Source organism: Larus michahellis, chromosome 1 (genome assembly GCF_964199755.1).
Source record: "Larus michahellis chromosome 1, bLarMic1.1, whole genome shotgun sequence".
NCBI classification, from domain to species: Eukaryota; Metazoa; Chordata; class Aves; order Charadriiformes; family Laridae; genus Larus; species Larus michahellis.
Window position 1 is genome coordinate 136,299,811 of NC_133896.1, and position 18,594 is coordinate 136,318,404.

An 18,594-nucleotide genomic window follows, 5' to 3' on the forward strand; every position below is an offset into this window, starting at 1 on the left:
CAATGAGGCAACAGCATGTACAATCTAGTTATGTGTGAGAGCGACAGAACGCCCAAAACCCTTCCCACGCATGCTGCTACCGCTGAATTACGGCAGCATGCTGTAAGCCGATGCTCTTCAGCCACAGGCTGATCCCTCTTGGATGCTCCGTGCTGAGGCAACCGGGGTATGAATCAAGGCAGACATAATTTTCTGATGCTGTCTTCTAATCTTCTACCATTACAGAATATCCTAATCTCTTGATGTTTCCACCTGCCTGCTGAAGTCACCCGTGCTTCTGACAGGGGACAGGAGTATTTTGCACAGTGTCTCCCAGGAAAACGGCACTGCAGCAATACCTTGCAGAGAGACAGATCATGTGTACCTTCCTCTTCATGGTATCACACCAGAAGGTCAGGGCTAAGGCTGCTCTCACACAGGTTGGTACAGAACCCTGACTTTGGGTGGCAAGAAGGACACCATGTGGCAAATTTTGAAGCCTAGTGATAGCCTTTTGAACACAGCTCTCCCTGAAAAATGATTAGAAATATAATCTTTGTAAACAAAAGACTAGATGAAATACATTGCTCTGAGCTATAAGCTCTTTGGGGCAAAAGACAGAATCTTACTGATGGAGGTGGCAGAGCTACAGAATTAAAAAGTGAGGTTTTGACTCAGTGGGCAGCAGGTAGAGAGGATCTGGATAAGCTCTGGACCATCATGACTACTGCAATTTTCTGGTACCTGCTGGCAGGTACATTTTTTAAAAAGAGCATGTATTCAAAAGCCAGCTGTTTGCCAAAACAGCTAGTTGGACAGGAATACTTCTATGGATCCATGTCACTGGCAATTCTAGGAAACAACCTGCCCAATACAATTGAGCACTGACCCTTCCTTTTTCCTGTCTGCAAACAGGGTTTCTACTGCAGCAAACTAAAGCAAAGTGACTCATTATTTCATATATGCCACTTTTTTAAACCCATGGAATGCTGGACATTAAAAATAAACACATATAAAATGCTGTAATCCCACCACTCCAAATGAAATGCCAACAGGGCTTCAACACACACCTCAATACAGCAAAACCAGTACAAGTCACAACAAATAAAATGGCCTTAAAATTAAAGTCTTTAGGGGAAATTCAATTATGTTAACAGGCTTTAGAAGAATGGTTTTGTTCCTGAGACCAATTTCATGCATTCCTGCCCCTTGTGAATTCAAACACCAAGTGCAATGTTTAAAATTTTTTTTTAGTTTGCAGACTCTTAAGTTTCTTCTGATAGGGGACACAGACTCCTTGGTACCACATACTGGAGGTTACTGGCAGTACATTTGCTGCTTTTATCTACCTTCTAAGGCCTTCTCAGAAATAATCCTGTGTCTGTGGACCAGAATCTGAAGAAGCTAATCAAAACTCCTGAGAGAGACGGAATTCTCTAAAGCAACAACAGTGATACCCATATGTGAATTGCTTTCAGATGACGGGAATAAGGCCTGATACACAGCAGGGAAAAAAGAACAGATGAACCTGTGATAAGAGCTGACAGAAGAAACCAAAATAACAACACATTACCTTGCTCTTGTTTGATCCTCTCTCTTTCTGCATAGCCAGCAGCAAGCATGTTAATTCTGTTTAGCCATCTGAAATAATATTAAAAACAGCAGTGATACCAATCCAGCCTCTTAATTTTTGTGTACATTTCTACAAAAAACAAAGTTAGAAGCATCAGAAGGAGATTCAGGACTATGTTATTTTTCATATTAGATAGCTGTTTTCTTTGATATGCTTACTCAGGGAGTCTCCAAAGATCTATGATTTTGCTGTGGAACAAATTGTTTTCACAGCAAAGATTTTATTTCAAATGGAAAACCACGTATGATGTCAAACATCTGTAAAATAAAGGATTTGGAGATAATCAAAGAGCTATTAAGTCTGCTGCTCACAGACATGCCACCACACCAATACTCCTGCTGTTCTGATTTCTTAAGAATAAACATCACTTTTCAGAAATTCAAGCAATATTTCAAGGCCTGAATTGGCAACTTAGCAGAGGAACAGAGCAGAAACCAGCAGTCAAAAGAAAAGGTTCACTCCCAAACAGACAGTGAGGTTTAATTATGCCATTATGTGGTTTAGTGCTTACCTACAGTGTCAAGTACAAAGAGAAGGAGGTACATCAGAATTCCCTTTTGTGTTTGTGTCAGAGAAGCAGGGGGAGAAAAGACAGTTGCCTCAATGCAATTCACATCTAAGGCTTTAACCTCAACTTACACCTGAAAAAATGTTTCCATAAGCTGCACAAATTGAAAAAAACCCCAAACTATTGCTATTCTTTTCTAGTAGGGCTGTCACGGCCAAGCATACACACAACTGCCTGTAGCGACGCACTGCTTCAACCTGCCCTCTTCCCCCACGGGGCTCTCCGTGTATTCATTATCCAAATGCTTACACTAAATCAGATCCTCTACTAACAAGGCTTTAAACCACCATGACAATCTCCCATGGTTGTCTGTTCCATGGTAAACCTGGAATTATTTGTGCCAGTCATCCCATAGTCAGGATTTGACAGGCCTGGTTTGCCAAGCTACTGGCTTGCGATTTTACTGCTAGGGGATAGAGAAGGACAACTGAAGTCAGGTTTGCGTTTTCTTCAGGAATGTGAAACTCCTGTTTCGGAAAACTGTGCTTGATGGGTTTCATTTGCATACTGTATGCATGGGAACAGGATGTAGTATTGTCTCAGCAAGCAGGACGCCTTTGCAATCACTCCCGCATACCAGCCTTCAAGACATTTCAGTGCAGGGTAAGCAGGCATCAGGTCAAAAAATACAGTTGCTCTCCTAGCAACTAACTCCAGTCACTGTCCTTCTATAAATGGTGACCATCGTATGATCTGTAAATCACATTAATGGTCCGTGAATCATTGTACACTGTGAAGAAAGCTAGAGGTTTACTCCTGAAGTGATTACAAAATACTTCATGTTAGCATAGAATCAAAATTTCTGCTAGGAGAATAGCAAAGCTGAAGAAAAGACTTGAAATTTCAGTTGCAATTGTTAGGAAGTGCCATACACTTATAAAAATAACTGGTACATAGGAACAGAAATCCAACAAATCACGTCTCAGACAATGATTTCACATTTTCACAGCAGAAAGGTGACCCACTACAAAGCTATCTTTTAGGCTCACACTGCTGATATGTGAAGGCTTTCTTTGGGGAATAAAGCTCAGCTGTCTCGACAGCTCTGCCAGCCCAAATCAGAGGCACTGAGGCAGGAACCTCCAGTCTCATGCTGCCAAGGGACCAGCAAAGGCCACGGACTTCTCCGTGTCCAAAGGGTAAATAAAGCAGCACAAGAAGACAAGCGCCTGCTCTGCCAAATGGCATGGCAGACAAAATTTGCTTGCCTCTTGTCTGTTTTGGATTTTGCATTCCCAGTTCAGCTCATGGGTTACCATGCCCCACGACAGGCAGCAGGGAACAGCCACCCACTTTGGATATGGCTGCTGACCACAAAATATTAGATGGTATACCTATAAAGGTTCTCCTGTTGGAAAACTTCATTCTGTCCTAAATATGAGATGGCATTTCCTGTGCGTTGGAGTGACGTGACCAGTTAAATCAACAAACACTTAATTGACCATCAATTGATACTGCTTACAGCTATGACAGATAATTGTTTACGGAAAAAATGTTATTTCCTGAAAAGTATAATCTAATGATAACCCAGGAAATGCATAGCCATCTGAGAGAGAGAGCGCAGACCGACTTCACATTTAATGATTTTCTGCAGGTCCTGATCTGTGTCATGGTTTGGAATATCACCTGCAATGCCTGTGGGGTGCATGTGAAGGTACTGATGTGGTTGTAAAGAGTTAAGCGGTTTGCTAGTTTAGAAACTAAAAGAATGGTATTGACCTCTTCTGCATATTTTCTGATATGTGGCGGCAAAAGCTTCTTTAGATATGGTTAGAATGGGTATGGTTAGAAAATTAATATTATTTTAATAAAGCATGGCTAGAGTTATGCTTCATTGAAGGTAGAATCGTATGAGAAATCCAACGCGCTGGGTGCGTATCACAGGGAAACGTAAAGATCTCCTGCAGAAAGGAAGAGGAGTAAAACATGCCAGCTTTACAATGCACTGGGGACAAAAGTTCCAAGCATACAGTTACAGAAATATCCCTTACTATGAATATTAAAAGATACAAAGCTGTAGGACATGGCAAGATTTAAACGTTTCTTCCCTGCAGTGTGCTATGTCCTCGTAGCCACTCTAACTTTTAGAGGGCAAGAGGACAAGAAAATATTACTTCCTCACTGCAAATGCAGCTTTAATTTTCTTGTGAGAATTATAAAATCTATTTGCTAGGTATGACAATAAACACACTAGCACTGGTAGTTGCAGCAGTCATCTAGGTTTTCCTTTTTTTTTTTATTTTTAGTTTTTTTTTAAGAGTAGTACATGCATTTCTTGTCAGTATTTAATTAAAACAATTTTATGTCATGCAGAACAGGATTAAAAAAAAATAAATCTTTCTGTAGACCTGTAACTTCTGTAAAGAAGAATGTACAGTACTGGCACTCTCACAGAATAGTAAGAAGTATTTTTCTACCTTATCTCACACTCCAGGTAGATGCAATGCTTTTAGTCAAAGCAGGGTGTCAAATTATCCTTAATCACAAAGCTCGAGGATACAGGACAAATTTGCTATATGGAAATATGGATACCTTACAGGGTCTGTAAGTACCCAACTGCAGTTTAACAGGAATGAAAAGGCCTGCAGATGATGCAGGAGAATTTTGAGAGGCCTTCTTCACTGAAATCTTCCAAAGACATTCCCATGGGCTAATACTACAAGCTGACTTGTCACCTTTCCTCTTGATCATGGAGCTACACTGAGGAAGAAAACCCTTATAAATGTCAATACTCAGTGTCACAAAAAGAGAACTAGGACAGCACAGTTACAGCAGGTCAAGGAAATTTTCAGACAAGTATTCCACACGAAGTTACTGACTCTGTTTCCTTGCCTAGAAGATATAATTTTGGCAGCCATATATGTTATCACTAGAAAAAATGGACAGTTAGGAATAAAGAGGAAGAACAAGAGTATTGTAAGTATTTAAGCTGTCCAACCCTGAGAAGGATGAATTTGCCTCTGAGCTGACGATAGGGATTTTTGAGTAAAGAACAAATAGTTAGCCCATAAAGTAGCAGGCACAGTTACCGTGGAAAATCAAAGTTACATATAGTATCATCAAGTAGAAATATATGGACTGCCTTCTACATCAGCATATTTTCTTGGAATGGGAATAACAATGGATTTCAAAGCAAGATGTTTCTATGACTATACACTTACACTGGCAAACCAAGACCTTGTATCATAAAGGATATTCTGTCCTTCTTCTCACCCAAAATAAGCATGTTATAGGGGCAGAAATAACACCTCTGCTGGTGCAACCATGCAGATGAAAGGAACTTCAGATGCCACAACAATAAAGTTCAGTGATCACAGTTCTCCAGACTTCTTACCAGCATAATGGTGTGGCACAGTCATAAAAGTATTAAGAAAATTTGAATAGTGACAGAATTATCTGAGATTAAAACACCCATTTTATGTAAGTAGATACACACAAACAAAAAATTCATATCCTGCATACACTTTTTTAAAATTAAAAACAACTAAACCATTTTGTACAAGGATGAAGGAATTGAACAATTTTTAACTTTCATTTAGACTACGTATCATCAGTTTTCTGCTTTCGTTTCTTCTGCTTCAAGTGCAAACAGAACTGACATGACTGTGTGATACATAATTAAAATGTATGTCAGAAACCTGACAAAAAAAGAACAGAAACTGATTGAAACAGTCTTAATTTAACTTAATAACTCGATTCCATGTTTGACTTCAGCTAGGTTACAAAATGCTTTTAGACAGGACGTATTTTATTAACTCTGCATTTTAAAGATTATTTTTCAGTAGCCCACTTTTTTTTCCCAATATATTGAGTTGATTCAATGTTTGTGAAAGTGAACTACTTTTTCTAACACATTAAACAAAGAGAAAAAATAAAACTATTTGGTGAGACTGTGATGGCAACTCAGATGTAAGAATTTCAAGTAATTCCATAGACCTTGACAGAGTTGCTTTAAATTTATGCGTGTATAACTCAGGTCAAAATTTGTTCAAGGTCATTCTAAATGAATTAATAAGCACTAATTTCAAAATATGGTAAAAAGACTATTTGTGCTGGGAAGTTAAAAATCTTTTCGTTCTTGGGGTTTAAGCTGTGCAATATATTTTTAAAGAATTGATGCATATTTGCTGCCGCTTTCTGATTACTGAACAGTTATATAAATTTTTATCCTTAGAAACAAGGTGCCTTGTCATACTGACTGAGGACCTGCTGACAGAAATGATTTCTCTACTGCTGTAATTCAGGATATGCTGAACAGACCATGCCATTATTCTGTTTGCTGTGGAGCAAATTGCATTTTGAGTGACTGGCTTGACAGAATTATCGAGGAAAGGCAAGCCTAAAATTTTACAAACAAATAAAAAGGTTTTAAGTTTTCTAAGAGAAGAGAGACTTTTGAATGAGCCTTAGTCACGCATGAACTTTTGAAAAATTGTTAACAGAGAGCTATTTCTAAATGACAGCAAGCAGAGTATAGTATCGGCGTACTTTTCCAGTCAAATAGCATCAGTAAAGAACTGGCAGTACCCTGAAGGTGGTCTGCCAGGTAGCTGAATCTAGTACACATAGGAGAGATTAAACCATGATTATAGCACTTACTAACATTTTTATGGATTGAGTTTTATCTCTTTTTCCCCTCTGTTTTTTTATTTTGCTCAGCGAGGATGTCCACCGACGTTACCTGAGATAGAACAATCCTCAGGTTGCAAGAATAGATTTTTGTTTGTGTCCTCTGTCATATGATGAAAATGGCGTATTAATTTGAACGGAATTAATTTCAGTTTATGTTGTGAAAATGGATTAAATAAAACCCCAAATATTTGAATAGACATGAGATCCATGTTTTTAATTTACCATTGAAATGAATTAAGAGGAACTGTGTTTATTTTGTGCTGAAGTCTCAATCGTTTTTCTGAAAAAAATTGCCAAGTGGCCTAAAATGGACGGTAAAACTCAATACCCAAAGAACTAAGACAACTCCTTGCTCTTTTTTGAGTTGCTGAAATTTTCCCCGCTAAATTCAATACAAGAAAAATTTCACTCCAACATGTGGGTTAAATTCATAGCAGTAGAGAGAATCTGCAAAATTCATTCCTTATAGTATCTACCTCCATTTTCAAGCCTGGCTGAAGAAAAATCAGTGACTGCTTTAAATCTTTCTGCAACAACTCATTCCCTCCAGGGCCAGCAACAGAAGCATCTCCAGAGCAAGTACCACATGTCTTTGGGAGTATGTTAGGAAGCAGAGCTGGAGATATTGCATCTTTCCAGGTGCTGCATAGCCAAAAGCAGAAACCTGGAATTCTGAAACTGTGTCTGGATGTTGTTTCGCATACTGTATTTACTTCTTTTTAGAAAGAGGGAATTTTGTATCTAAAAATCTTTAAACTTTTGTTTCAATAAAAAGTAATTTTTACATTAATTGAATATTGAGCACATGCAGCCACTCAGAAACAATGCTACTCTGCACTTATCTTCTCATCTATTAAACTTATTTTTTTTAGATTAACACATAATTTATTATCGCTGTGTTATTACTAGCTTCAAGAAGTGTCACATTTAAGGAATGGTTCCTTGAACTTTGCTAGATTTCCTTACCTGTTCATATCATCTAGATGTTCAGCAGCAAAATAAAAACTTTTGATCTTAGGATGGCAGGCTTTGAATGCACTGTAGAGGAAAAACATAATTACAAAAATGTAATGGCACAACTCTTTTTTTAAAAAATGTAAGATAGCGTGGCCACCAAGGAATGAGATGAGTTCAGATTTCCTGAATTGTTGGATGCCCCTCAACGGTATAAAAAACATACAACTTTTAGGATTGTGCCAGATTTCATCAAGCAAAGTGCTCTTCAACTACCCCTTTCTAAATAATGTTTGATTCTTATGTGCATAAATATTGTTCAACAATCACCTGCAGTGTACTGTATTTGGATAAAGTTAACCAGTTAAGGATATAATTTCACATATCAGGTAATTTTTCTGATATTCCTATAGGTGTCAATTTTTTTCTGAACAGAAAATTGACCGAACAATTTATTTCATACAACAGAAAATCTCTCAGTCCTTGTGATCTCTCGGATCCCAATGACCTTCACATTACCTTTAGCTCTAATGACTGTGTTTCAAACAGAAAAATGTGATGCGCTGATTGACTTCTGAAAAGCTGTTATAAATCAACACTGTGTTCTCGAGGTCATTCTAAGCAATGGGCAATTACACCTCATCTTTTCTTTCCACCAAAGTAATCAACACGACTGGGCTGAGAGAATTACTGCATTTCATACATAATATGAAATAAATTACTAGAAAGAATTTTTTAACTGTGTTGGATAAAGATTTATGGTGAAGGACTTGAAGATCCAGAAAATGCACTTGAAAGTAATTAATAATTTACAGTACAGAAGCATCATTTTTGAGAATAGCCTAAATTTTCTCTTAAAATAAGAACAAAAACTGCAGAACAGTGCCAAAGAAAATAAGGAAAACTGCGAACTTGATACATGAAGAACATCATCACCATTTTCCATTTTTCTGAGACATAATGGAGTTTTTATATACATATAGACATATGTAATAATTCGCACTCTCTCTAACCCACTGTGTCTCAGAAAAATGGTAATGATGTTCTTCACGTGTATCCTGCTTGCAATTTTCAATATATGTGTCTGTGTGTGTACATATATGTAAACATATGAAAATAGGTTTTAAGAAAGCCGGGATATCCAGGAAAGTTACTGCTAGTGCAAGTAACGTAAAATTGAGACAAATAGAATTCCTCTAACACATTAGAGCATGACACAACGTTATGCAAGTGAAAGCAGATGTACAGTGACATCTGCTCAGTTTAGAAAGACATCATCAAGTTACTGAGACCCCAAACTTGACTTCTTAAAATTGTCACAGCACCTGTCATATGGATTCTTAGGTTTTTTTTCTTTATCTGCCACCCAAGCAAGGAATTTTAATGGCCACATTTTATGTTCTACTATCCAGTGGATACCAAATCAAGCAAAAAAAATACCCAAACAATTTAAGCAGGGTGAAATTCTGAGAAATGAGTTGACTTTATGCTGCTGCCCCAACAAAAATGGAAAAAAATAAAGCACTTCAGCAATGTAGCCCAAGGACTCAGGACAATAAGCCCAAGCTAATGTATTCTTCTTGGGTTTTTTTACATGCAGTTTTCATTTTCTGCCCTTTGAACCATCATGAAGAGTAGAGTTCATCCTGAAGAGGTACGTAGACCAACTGATACAAGGTCACTGTCTTCTTTAGAACTCCATGTACTACTAATCATACCATTTTACTTTTGCAATTGCATTCTTGTACAAATTTGAGTGATTCCACAGCGTTGATAAACTTCAAAGAACAGTAAACACCATTAGAAGGCAAACCAAAAAGTTTTCAACAATAATCATTCTAAAAATACCTCTGTGGGAGTATGCACCTGTCACGTTGCTACATATGCTTGAATTTGCATCTAAATGAGAAATGGATTTGTGCAGTGGCACAAATCCGGACAGCAGCACACACAGCCAGATGAGAAGAAAAGTTATTTGAGATCTTTAAGTCATATCTCAAAAATAGAGCAAATCACTGTCATTCTCTTTTTACTCTGTGTCTCAAGACTGATACACTGTGTCAGCAAACTTTGAGATGATGCTAACTAATTTGAAGTTATGTTAAAGATTGATGCCTGGCCAAGAACTTGGGAACTTTTTTATTTGGATGGTCTCTTTATTACGCTTAAAGCTCTTTACTGACCTTAAAGGTATCGCATACACACGCTCCAACCTTGAAAAAAACAAACAAAACCCCACCCCAAAACAGAATGGAAACAAAAGAAGAAAGGAAACGTAGCAAAATAAAGGGTCAGCCGCAGCCAGCCAGACTTCTTGCTCTAAATCCATTTTGCTCTAGTCAAGCCCTGTGATTCATGATAAAGTAAAAAAAAAAAACTTCTTCAAGAAAGATGGCACACAGAAACCACACTGAATTTGCCTGTTCTGTATGAGCTTATTCTGTGATACAACCAAATGATCATTGCAATGAAGTCCATTATGTTACCATTTTAAGGGAAAACCTTGTCCTTTTTTCCACTTTTTCTGTTGTATCACTGCATTATTTTTGAGCATACTTACTATTTCTTACGGCATTCACTGGCTCTGTCAATTTTAAATTCAGGTAGACTGATGAATCCTTCTGCTTTTTCATCCTGCAAAGACGGTTCTAGATATTACTGTTGTTAAGGTGTCGGAAAAAAAACCCACCACACCGAAAACTTATATGTTCACTTGCCGCCTTCTTACATAAGGAATACTAATGTATGCTGCTTTGCTCTGGCAAACCTCCCACAGAAGTCACTGGGACTTTTGCCAGAGTAGTAAGACAAATCCCTCGGTATAAAATACAGTTTTAAATACCCAGTTTTCCCAAACAATTTCACAGCTGAACCAGCATTTGAAAATATACAAAATGACCAAGTGTATTCAGGCAATTAGTTATTGTAATTAGCTAATTTGGGGGAAGATGGACTAATTAGTAAGGAGAAATGCAGCCTACTGTAAGAAATAGGGAAAAAAAAGCAATTTCAATGTGTGCTGCTTACCATCTTTATATGGTATCACAGCTAAGAGGCATGATTTCTCTTCAGATACTTTCATCTCTCTCCAACGCTCAAGAGAAAAGACATCTGATCTTCCTCACCTCTCCTCTAACGAATTGCACATAGCTTATTTTATCAGATATTCAATGTCCCTTGACTTAGCACAATTTGAAAGCATTCTTTATTTTAAGCCACTAATAAATCAATAACACAGACACTCTTTTATTTAACTGACCATAACTTTGCATGAGAAATTAATACAGGATCATAAAAGCGAAGCAGCAGAAAACACAAATGTATGTTAAGGAATTCCACAGAATTATAACTTTTTCTCAGAATCTCCATGGTTATTTATACTACATATGCAGTCTGTATGACTATATGCTTTCTTAAAAATAAAACAAATAAAAGACACAAATCAGCATATAAAACTGGAACACGAGTTGTCCTGTGGAAGGCACAAGGTTGTAACATTCTGGAAAGTTAAAATCAAAAGGACGCTGTTTAGAATAATCTTGCTATTTCTTTTTTGCATGGTTGCCTAAGGAAACAAAATTTTGGCAAGAGAACCGTTTGCTTGTCTGTCCATCTGCCACTGAGGCTCGCCCTGCCAGCTTTTTAAGCCATTGGTGATTGCAGACACTTTGGTGAGGGAACTGAGGTCTCAAAAATAACCGAGTCTCAGCAAGTCTCAGGGAAACTTGGGACAGGGGGAAGACAGAGGCGCGCAGACCCCTTTCCACAGGGAAGTAAGGCATAAGTCAGTGGTTCCACACGCTCCTTGGCCACGGCTGGTGACCAGTCATTGTACTTGTAGATATGAATTACCGCCCTGGTGAAGACCTCACAGTAAACCTTGAGGAGGGAGGATGGAGAGGAGGGAGTTAGGGTTACTGATCTGAAGCTGGGATCAAGGCATAAATGGGATGAGTCTGTAGGAAAACAGGCTTTGGTTACTCTGCTTATGGAACAACTTGCTTTCTGTCTACTCAGGGAAAAGTTGCGTACAACTGCTTGCAGTGATTAAAAGAACAACCAAATTCAACAACAAGAACAACCAACAAAAGCACAAACAAACCAAGGACTGAGTGCATCCACATGTTGGCAATGATTTTATCTCAGGATATTTACTAATGAGACTAGTAGGGTTTAAAACTAAGGTTTTCTAAGTCACTGGCACAAAGCTTTTTTGCTAAAGCTGATCTAAATAAATGTGTACGAATGTAGAACATGTTGCACAGTCAAAGCTGTATGCAATTCAATTGGGCTGCCCCAGTGTTCTGAAGTTCAGCCTATATGAGCACTGAAATCATATCAAAAGCTACAAAGAAGGAACAATAGGAGAACACAACTGAGAAAACAAAAGCATCTTCCTTAATTGCCAGAGGTTGCGGTGATTTCACTAGCACAGATAAACAAGGAACACCAGGCAGTACATCATTAAAGTTTACACTCCCATGACTAAACTGGAATGACAGGATTAAATAACTACCTTCTCCCTTCCAAGGGTTTGAGGACAGATTTATTCTAAACTGATGAGAGCAGGACACAGGAAAGTGTGTTATTGCTCCTTGTAGTAAAAGGTGAATTTGAAGGACCAAATATCTCTGGACCTTAATGATAATTTAGTCAGACAGTTAATACTAATTTCAGTATGATTATTTGGGTGAATAAAGTTATTCACATATATAAGCACTCAAAGCACTGGCTTCCCGCTAAATCATGACAACAGCACTACACTGGGTATTTGTTGAGACAACGAGCACAGACGCTTACCTCTTCATTGATATACCAGTATAGAGATGTATCCTTCAGGACAAACCAGTATTTTTTCCATTTCTGGGAGAAATAACTCTTGGCATCTTTCTTTTTCCAAAGCCAGCCTTCACAGTCCCCTCGACCAAGATCTTTACATGAGATCCGTCTTTTGCTTTTACCAGGAATAGGAGCTGAAAATTACAAGTTTGTGTGAAAGCATTTGATTCATCCACTAAGTCAACAAGACAGCTAGCCAGAAAGCTTAAGAAAATTAATTAAAAATTTCAACTTCAATTTGCCATGAACAAATTACTACAAACATGCTATTTTGATCACAAAGTCTGCCCAAGGCACCGTAAGTTAAAAACCAAAACAAGCCAAAACAAACCACGTTCAGCACTTCACAGAGCTCATATTCTATGGATAAGACAAAAAAAAGAAAAGAGAAAAAAAGAGAAAGAAGACATTATAGAGAACAGAAAGGCAACATATTTAAAAATAAGGAAAACGGTTCTGTTTAATTTTTAACAAATTAGTATTTCATGTCAGATTAAAGCACACAGCGTATAAATTCATGAACTTCCACACTTGGCTGCCAAATACAACTACGTATGTACTTCACGAGTATTCAAAACCCTCTGTTTGCAGCTCCTTTTGCAACTGAAGAGTTCCTAAGGCCTTTGTACTTCTAAATCAAATGAGGACAATTTACTATGAAATAAATTACCTGATAGCTTAGGTAATGAGCAAGGGCTGCAGTAAGGCATTACATGCACACAGCTGGAAAAAACAGCCCTGGCCCCACAGAAGCTAGAAGTCTAAGTAACCAAAAATAAGACAACAACAGATATATGCAGGTAGATGAGCATTAGGAAACTATGAGACATCAGTAATGGACTAACACCTTCTCAACATGATCAACTGAACTAAACATTGGATGGGAGCCAATAAGTTCTAGTTCCTCAGACACTGCAACACCATAAACATTAATGTTGGCAATTCCCTTCCGACCAATACATGAAAACAAATTTAATTTTTACCTTTGTTCTTCTTTTTACTTTTCTGCTGTAGAGAAGACTGTTGAAATGTCTACAAGAAAATCAAAATGGAATTAGTGAAAATACAGTGTTAATGTTCAACCACATCCTTATCATAAAAGAAGCGTAAAGTTGCGAACACTGAAGTCAACGCCACGTAACACCAACCAACAGACTTCTAGGCCAAAGAAAGAAGGTCATTTTAGTTCACCTGTTTATAAAGTTGTAAAGTGAAAGCAGGCAGTGAAACACCTTAAAATAGACCACAAATTAGTTTGACAAAACAACTGAAGTTTCTCTCTAAAATGGTCGCACTTCTCTTGAGCTGTTAATAAGGAAGGAATGTCTCCCTTTGGTTAGTATGATAGTGAAGCTATGCAGCTGGTGCATTTCTAATACATCATCTAATTAAGGTCCTCCTGACATAAATATGCAAATATGCAAATTAACACACTGCCTAATGCAGGTGTAAAGGCATTTATACGATGGTCTTTAGAACATCAGACAATTTGCTCAGAAGCCGGCCTAATATTTTAAAAGACACCAATAAAATTACGCTAAATCCCAGCTGGGAAAAAGTCTCCCAAATAAATATTCTGAGATAGAAAACACTTTATTTTTTACCAGGTTTTGACTGGAAACGTTTCCCTCCAGTTGATCCACTCCCATGAACCAACCCATTGTCTTGGCAATGAGACAAGATGAAAATTACTCCTTTACTTAAGATCCTACACTATTAAAAATGGCAATACATAATAACATATTTTAGGGTCATTTTTCGTAAAAAACTTTGACTCAGATAATCACCATCACTCTAGTGAATTAAAAAAAGAATTCTGTAATTAATTACTCCAAAATGTAAAGATGTGATTTTACTTGTTTTGAATTTTAGTTTTCTTTTAAGACAGACAAATGTATTAGTGCTGAAACTAAGAGAAATTAGAGTGCCTGAGTCTTAAAACCTCTTATTTCAGCTTACCAGGAATCAATACAAAAATCAAAGCTTTTGTGAAACTTGATAAATCTAAGCAAAAGCACTGACAGCTTTGTGAGCCCAAATCCTGTTCCTAGCAGATAAGACAAACCCTCACCCCAGCTTACACGGCTCCCTTTTCAATTCCAATAGCTGCTTTTCTTTTCATTTTCTCCTGCCCGCTTCCCGTACACCTGAGCTCACGCGCAGGAGGCTGAGGTTCATCTTCCAAGGGATGTCTCGCCTCACAGCTGAGACATTCTCAAGCAGCAAACACTAACATGTCCATGGGGATAAATTACCAGCAATACGACGATAATTAAGTGTCATATAAAAAATTAACTAACTCGGTAGATGTGCTGATCCCTTGTAGATCGTATCAGAAGAAAACTACTCAACTGTATTGCCACCTCAGATAGTCAAAATAGGCCTCCACTGGTTAGAAAAAAGGAGCCAATTTTTTTTCATTCCCTCGCTCTTGGCTTTTTGTTCTGCTACTGGTATGAATCCAATCAGCACCAGCTCCCAGCAAGCCAACACGGAAACACCATCCCAACTTACGTCACATGGAATATTTTGACCTGCGTAGGACTAAGAGAGATCTTTATGGCCCAGGAAAAACAGAGCGACTGGGCAGAAGTCTAAGTCCTTCTTAGACGCTTTGAAAATCTTACCTAATTCAAAGTGGTTGAAAAAACACACACATGCACAAACCCAAAACTTCAGCGCTTCTCAGTTCACAACCCAGATAATTTCATTCTGCTGCTTGACTTTTCTGCACTAATATTTTCACAGTGCCAAAATACAAAAGGAAAACCTCCACTTTGTTCTCTTATAGGTGATTCTGAAAGCACACGAGAACAATATGAAAGCCTTCTCTTTAAATGTATCATCTGTAAATTGAACCTACAAATGTGAGCTTACACCTCTCAACTTCCGAGTCAGTTTTTGGGAAGAAAGAGTAATGAAGGGGTATCATTTTTTAATAGGAAGACAGCATGTAATTTAGACATCTAGCCATTTTTTCCATACATTATGTCATATTGCAAAATAGAAAGGTTTTATTAAATTCAGTTATTATTCTAAATTAGCTCATTAAATTAAATTATAATTAAGGACAAAAATCTACAACTGAGTGGAGTTCCTGGGAACTCTTCAACTGACTTCACTGATTTTAGCTAACACTTTAGATTATTTTACATAGACTTCAGGCTTCACATTGGTTTACCCTTTGCAAAACCAGCACCAGCTATTTTTCTTTAACCCAGAAGATGTATAAGCAGTACGCATTAGTCAGTGCTTTTCAGATTCAAATTCACATCATATGTAATCCAAAGAAACATAAGTGAGGATGAAATCTAAAAATGTTTCTTCTGTTGCTTTTTTTAGGAAATCATCGAATGCAATCTGCAGCTTCTTCCCAGTGATTAGATAATGCTTAATGCCATTTTCTCTGTGCTGTTTAGAATCCCAGAATGATGAAGGAAATCATGTCCTTCCTCCTGCCCAGAGCAAGGCTTGCTTTGAAGCCAACAATGGATCGTGTTTTTCAGGGTCATCATGGGGTGTTCAGCCTGGAGAAGAGAAGGTTCTGGGGAGACCTTAGAGCCCCTTCCAGTCCCTAAAGGGGCCCCAGGAAAGCTGGGGAGTGACTCTTGATCAGGGAGGGGAGCCATAGGACAAGGGGAATGGTTTTACACCGACAGAGGGGAGATTTAGATGAGGTATGAGGAAGAAATTCTTTCCCGTGAGGTTGGTGAGACACTGGCCCAGGTTGCCCGGAGAGGTGGGAGATGCCCCATCCCTGGAAACGTTCAAGGTCAGGGCGGACGGGGCTTTGAGCAACCTGATCTAGTTGAAGATGTCCCTGCTCACAGGCAGGGGAGGTTGGACTAGATGGTCTTTAAAGGTCCCTTCCAACCCAAACTATTCCATGATTCTATGATCTCCAGCCTAAATCCAACTATCTGCAAAGAGGGAGATTCCACAGCCTATTTAAGCGACCTGTCCTTATGGTGGCCTAATGTTGGCCACCATAAAGTCTCCCCTTTTACAGCTTAATTCTGTGATGTGGCAAATATAGAAATAATATAAATACTTCTTTTTAAAGAAGTACACAAACCCTAAAATGATGGATTCACACCAAAGCCAGAAATTTAGTTCTACTAAAGCAAGTTTGCTGCAAGATACTGTTTAATCACCCGCCCAGCAGGCCGGATTTCAACATATGTTCACTGCATTTCGATTCTGATACATCTTGAGTTTTGAGCAACTGCTTTCACATACATCTTGTCCCAGTTTCCAAGAATTCATCTCTTCCACTAATTCTGGGAGCAAGCAAGAAACGAAATAGAAAACAGCATTCCATATTAAAAAAGTTGTTAGTAACTCAAAATAATAAATAAAATGGAAACAAGAGTGCCATGAAAATATGAAGTAGACAAATACCTTAACCCAAATGGAAATTGTTATTCCTGAAGAAAATTTGAAACTGTTTAATCATATTCTGAATTATATGCTTTCCACTCGCCCAAAATACAATTAGCAAAACTTTCCATTATGCAAAAGCAAGGTGTCGCTTGATGTTTAACATATATCAAAACTCCCTTGAATACCCTGAGCTTCAGCTTTTTGAATGCAATAATTTTCTCCTGTAATATGTGATGTTTGAGCTTGTCGTATTTAATAATATATCTAAACTCAGCTCCTTGGCAAATGCACTTCTAACTAGAATATCAAAGAAACATTTTAGGTATAAATATGTCTGCCTTTGCTACCAGCAGCCTCCAAAGCACATGTATTTAAATAGGAACAAAACACCATTTATTAAAGGGATTTTTGCTATGTTTCTGTTTTGTTCTTTTTTTAACAAAGGTGCTAGCCTACCTCTCGCCCTACCTTTCTGAGGCTTAGCTGCACATCCCATCAGCCAATGGAGATTTCATTGTGCATGGAAGAGCCATAATACTTCCTCTCTTCCTCCAACTGTTCATTACCAAACCTGCTACGTGGGTTATATTTGCTTTAACACTCTTCCAAATGATTGACAGGGTTCTGAAAGCCCATCAGAAGATTGCACAGCTGTAAATAGCAATCTGCCCTAGGGTATGCCTTTCCATGCTTTTGGGATTATGCACAGTGATACAGCTACATAGTAAAAAACTTTCAGGTGGAGGCTCACACTAACAAAAGAGGTCACCAACGACCTATAACTGTATTTGTTCCTTTAGCAAGAAAATAATTACATATAGATGTTATAATCAACAATATCTGCATGCACACAATCATGCCTCAGCATCTTCGTATGCACGACAGAAAATTTTCAAGAAATGGGACTATCAGGTTTTTCTCTCACCCTCAGAATTATCCAAGTTTCTGTCTGCTTTCAGCTCTTGGGATAAAGTATTCATACTTGGCTAGTACCACGCCTTCTGTATATTTGCTCAGAAGCGAAGCAAGATTGAAAGTCAGTCATTAACATTCAGAAACCTGAAAATGTATTTATTATGAACTACTTAGTAGTAATTTAATAGCTCTCTATTTAGAAAAACGTATTTAAATAAAAGTGTTAAATAATTTACGTTTCAGTTAATTTAGTTGTTTCATGCCTAATAGGAAACTTAATAAACTGATCTTCCAATATCGATATTAAATTGGAGTGAAACTGCTATCACAAGAGATGAATATTTGATAAAACTCATGCTATGATGAAAGTTAGAAAATTTTTGTTCCAGTTGATACCGCAAATAAAAGCAGAGGACAAGCAGACTGGTTATCAAAACTATTGATTTGGGAGGACTGGTTATTTTGCCAAACATTCAAGGGTCTGAGGAAGAAGTCTAAAGATTTGGGGTCAAACCTATATGAGCTTTACTTAGGTCTACTATAATTTCCATGTGTGGCCAACAGAACATGACATGTCCAAAAAACAGATATATTCTAATAGTTTCATGAACCCTTTCATGGTTACAGAATTTGTAGGTCTACCAAAAAAAGGCTGTAACAGAAGCTTCTCTGAAGATCTGGATTGGCCATA

The 18,594-nt window shown here is 37.9% G+C and overlaps 1 protein-coding gene across 8 annotated transcripts in view; it reads right to left on the reverse strand.

Moving 5' to 3' along the window:
* CNKSR2 (connector enhancer of kinase suppressor of Ras 2) overlaps window positions 1–18,594 on the reverse strand; it is a 216,295-nt gene that overhangs the window by 46,387 nt on the left and 151,314 nt on the right. For all 8 annotated transcript variants that reach the window (XM_074605056.1, XM_074605046.1, XM_074605038.1 and 5 more), the window contains 5 exons: window positions 13,589–13,637; window positions 12,567–12,739; window positions 10,327–10,400; window positions 7,779–7,850; window positions 1,553–1,620 (listed from right to left, as the gene is read on the reverse strand). In XM_074605056.1, coding sequence (XP_074461157.1) covers window positions 1,553–1,620; window positions 7,779–7,850; window positions 10,327–10,400; window positions 12,567–12,739; window positions 13,589–13,637 — 436 coding nt within the window. The remainder of the gene's footprint in view (window positions 1–1,552; window positions 1,621–7,778; window positions 7,851–10,326; window positions 10,401–12,566; window positions 12,740–13,588; window positions 13,638–18,594) is intronic.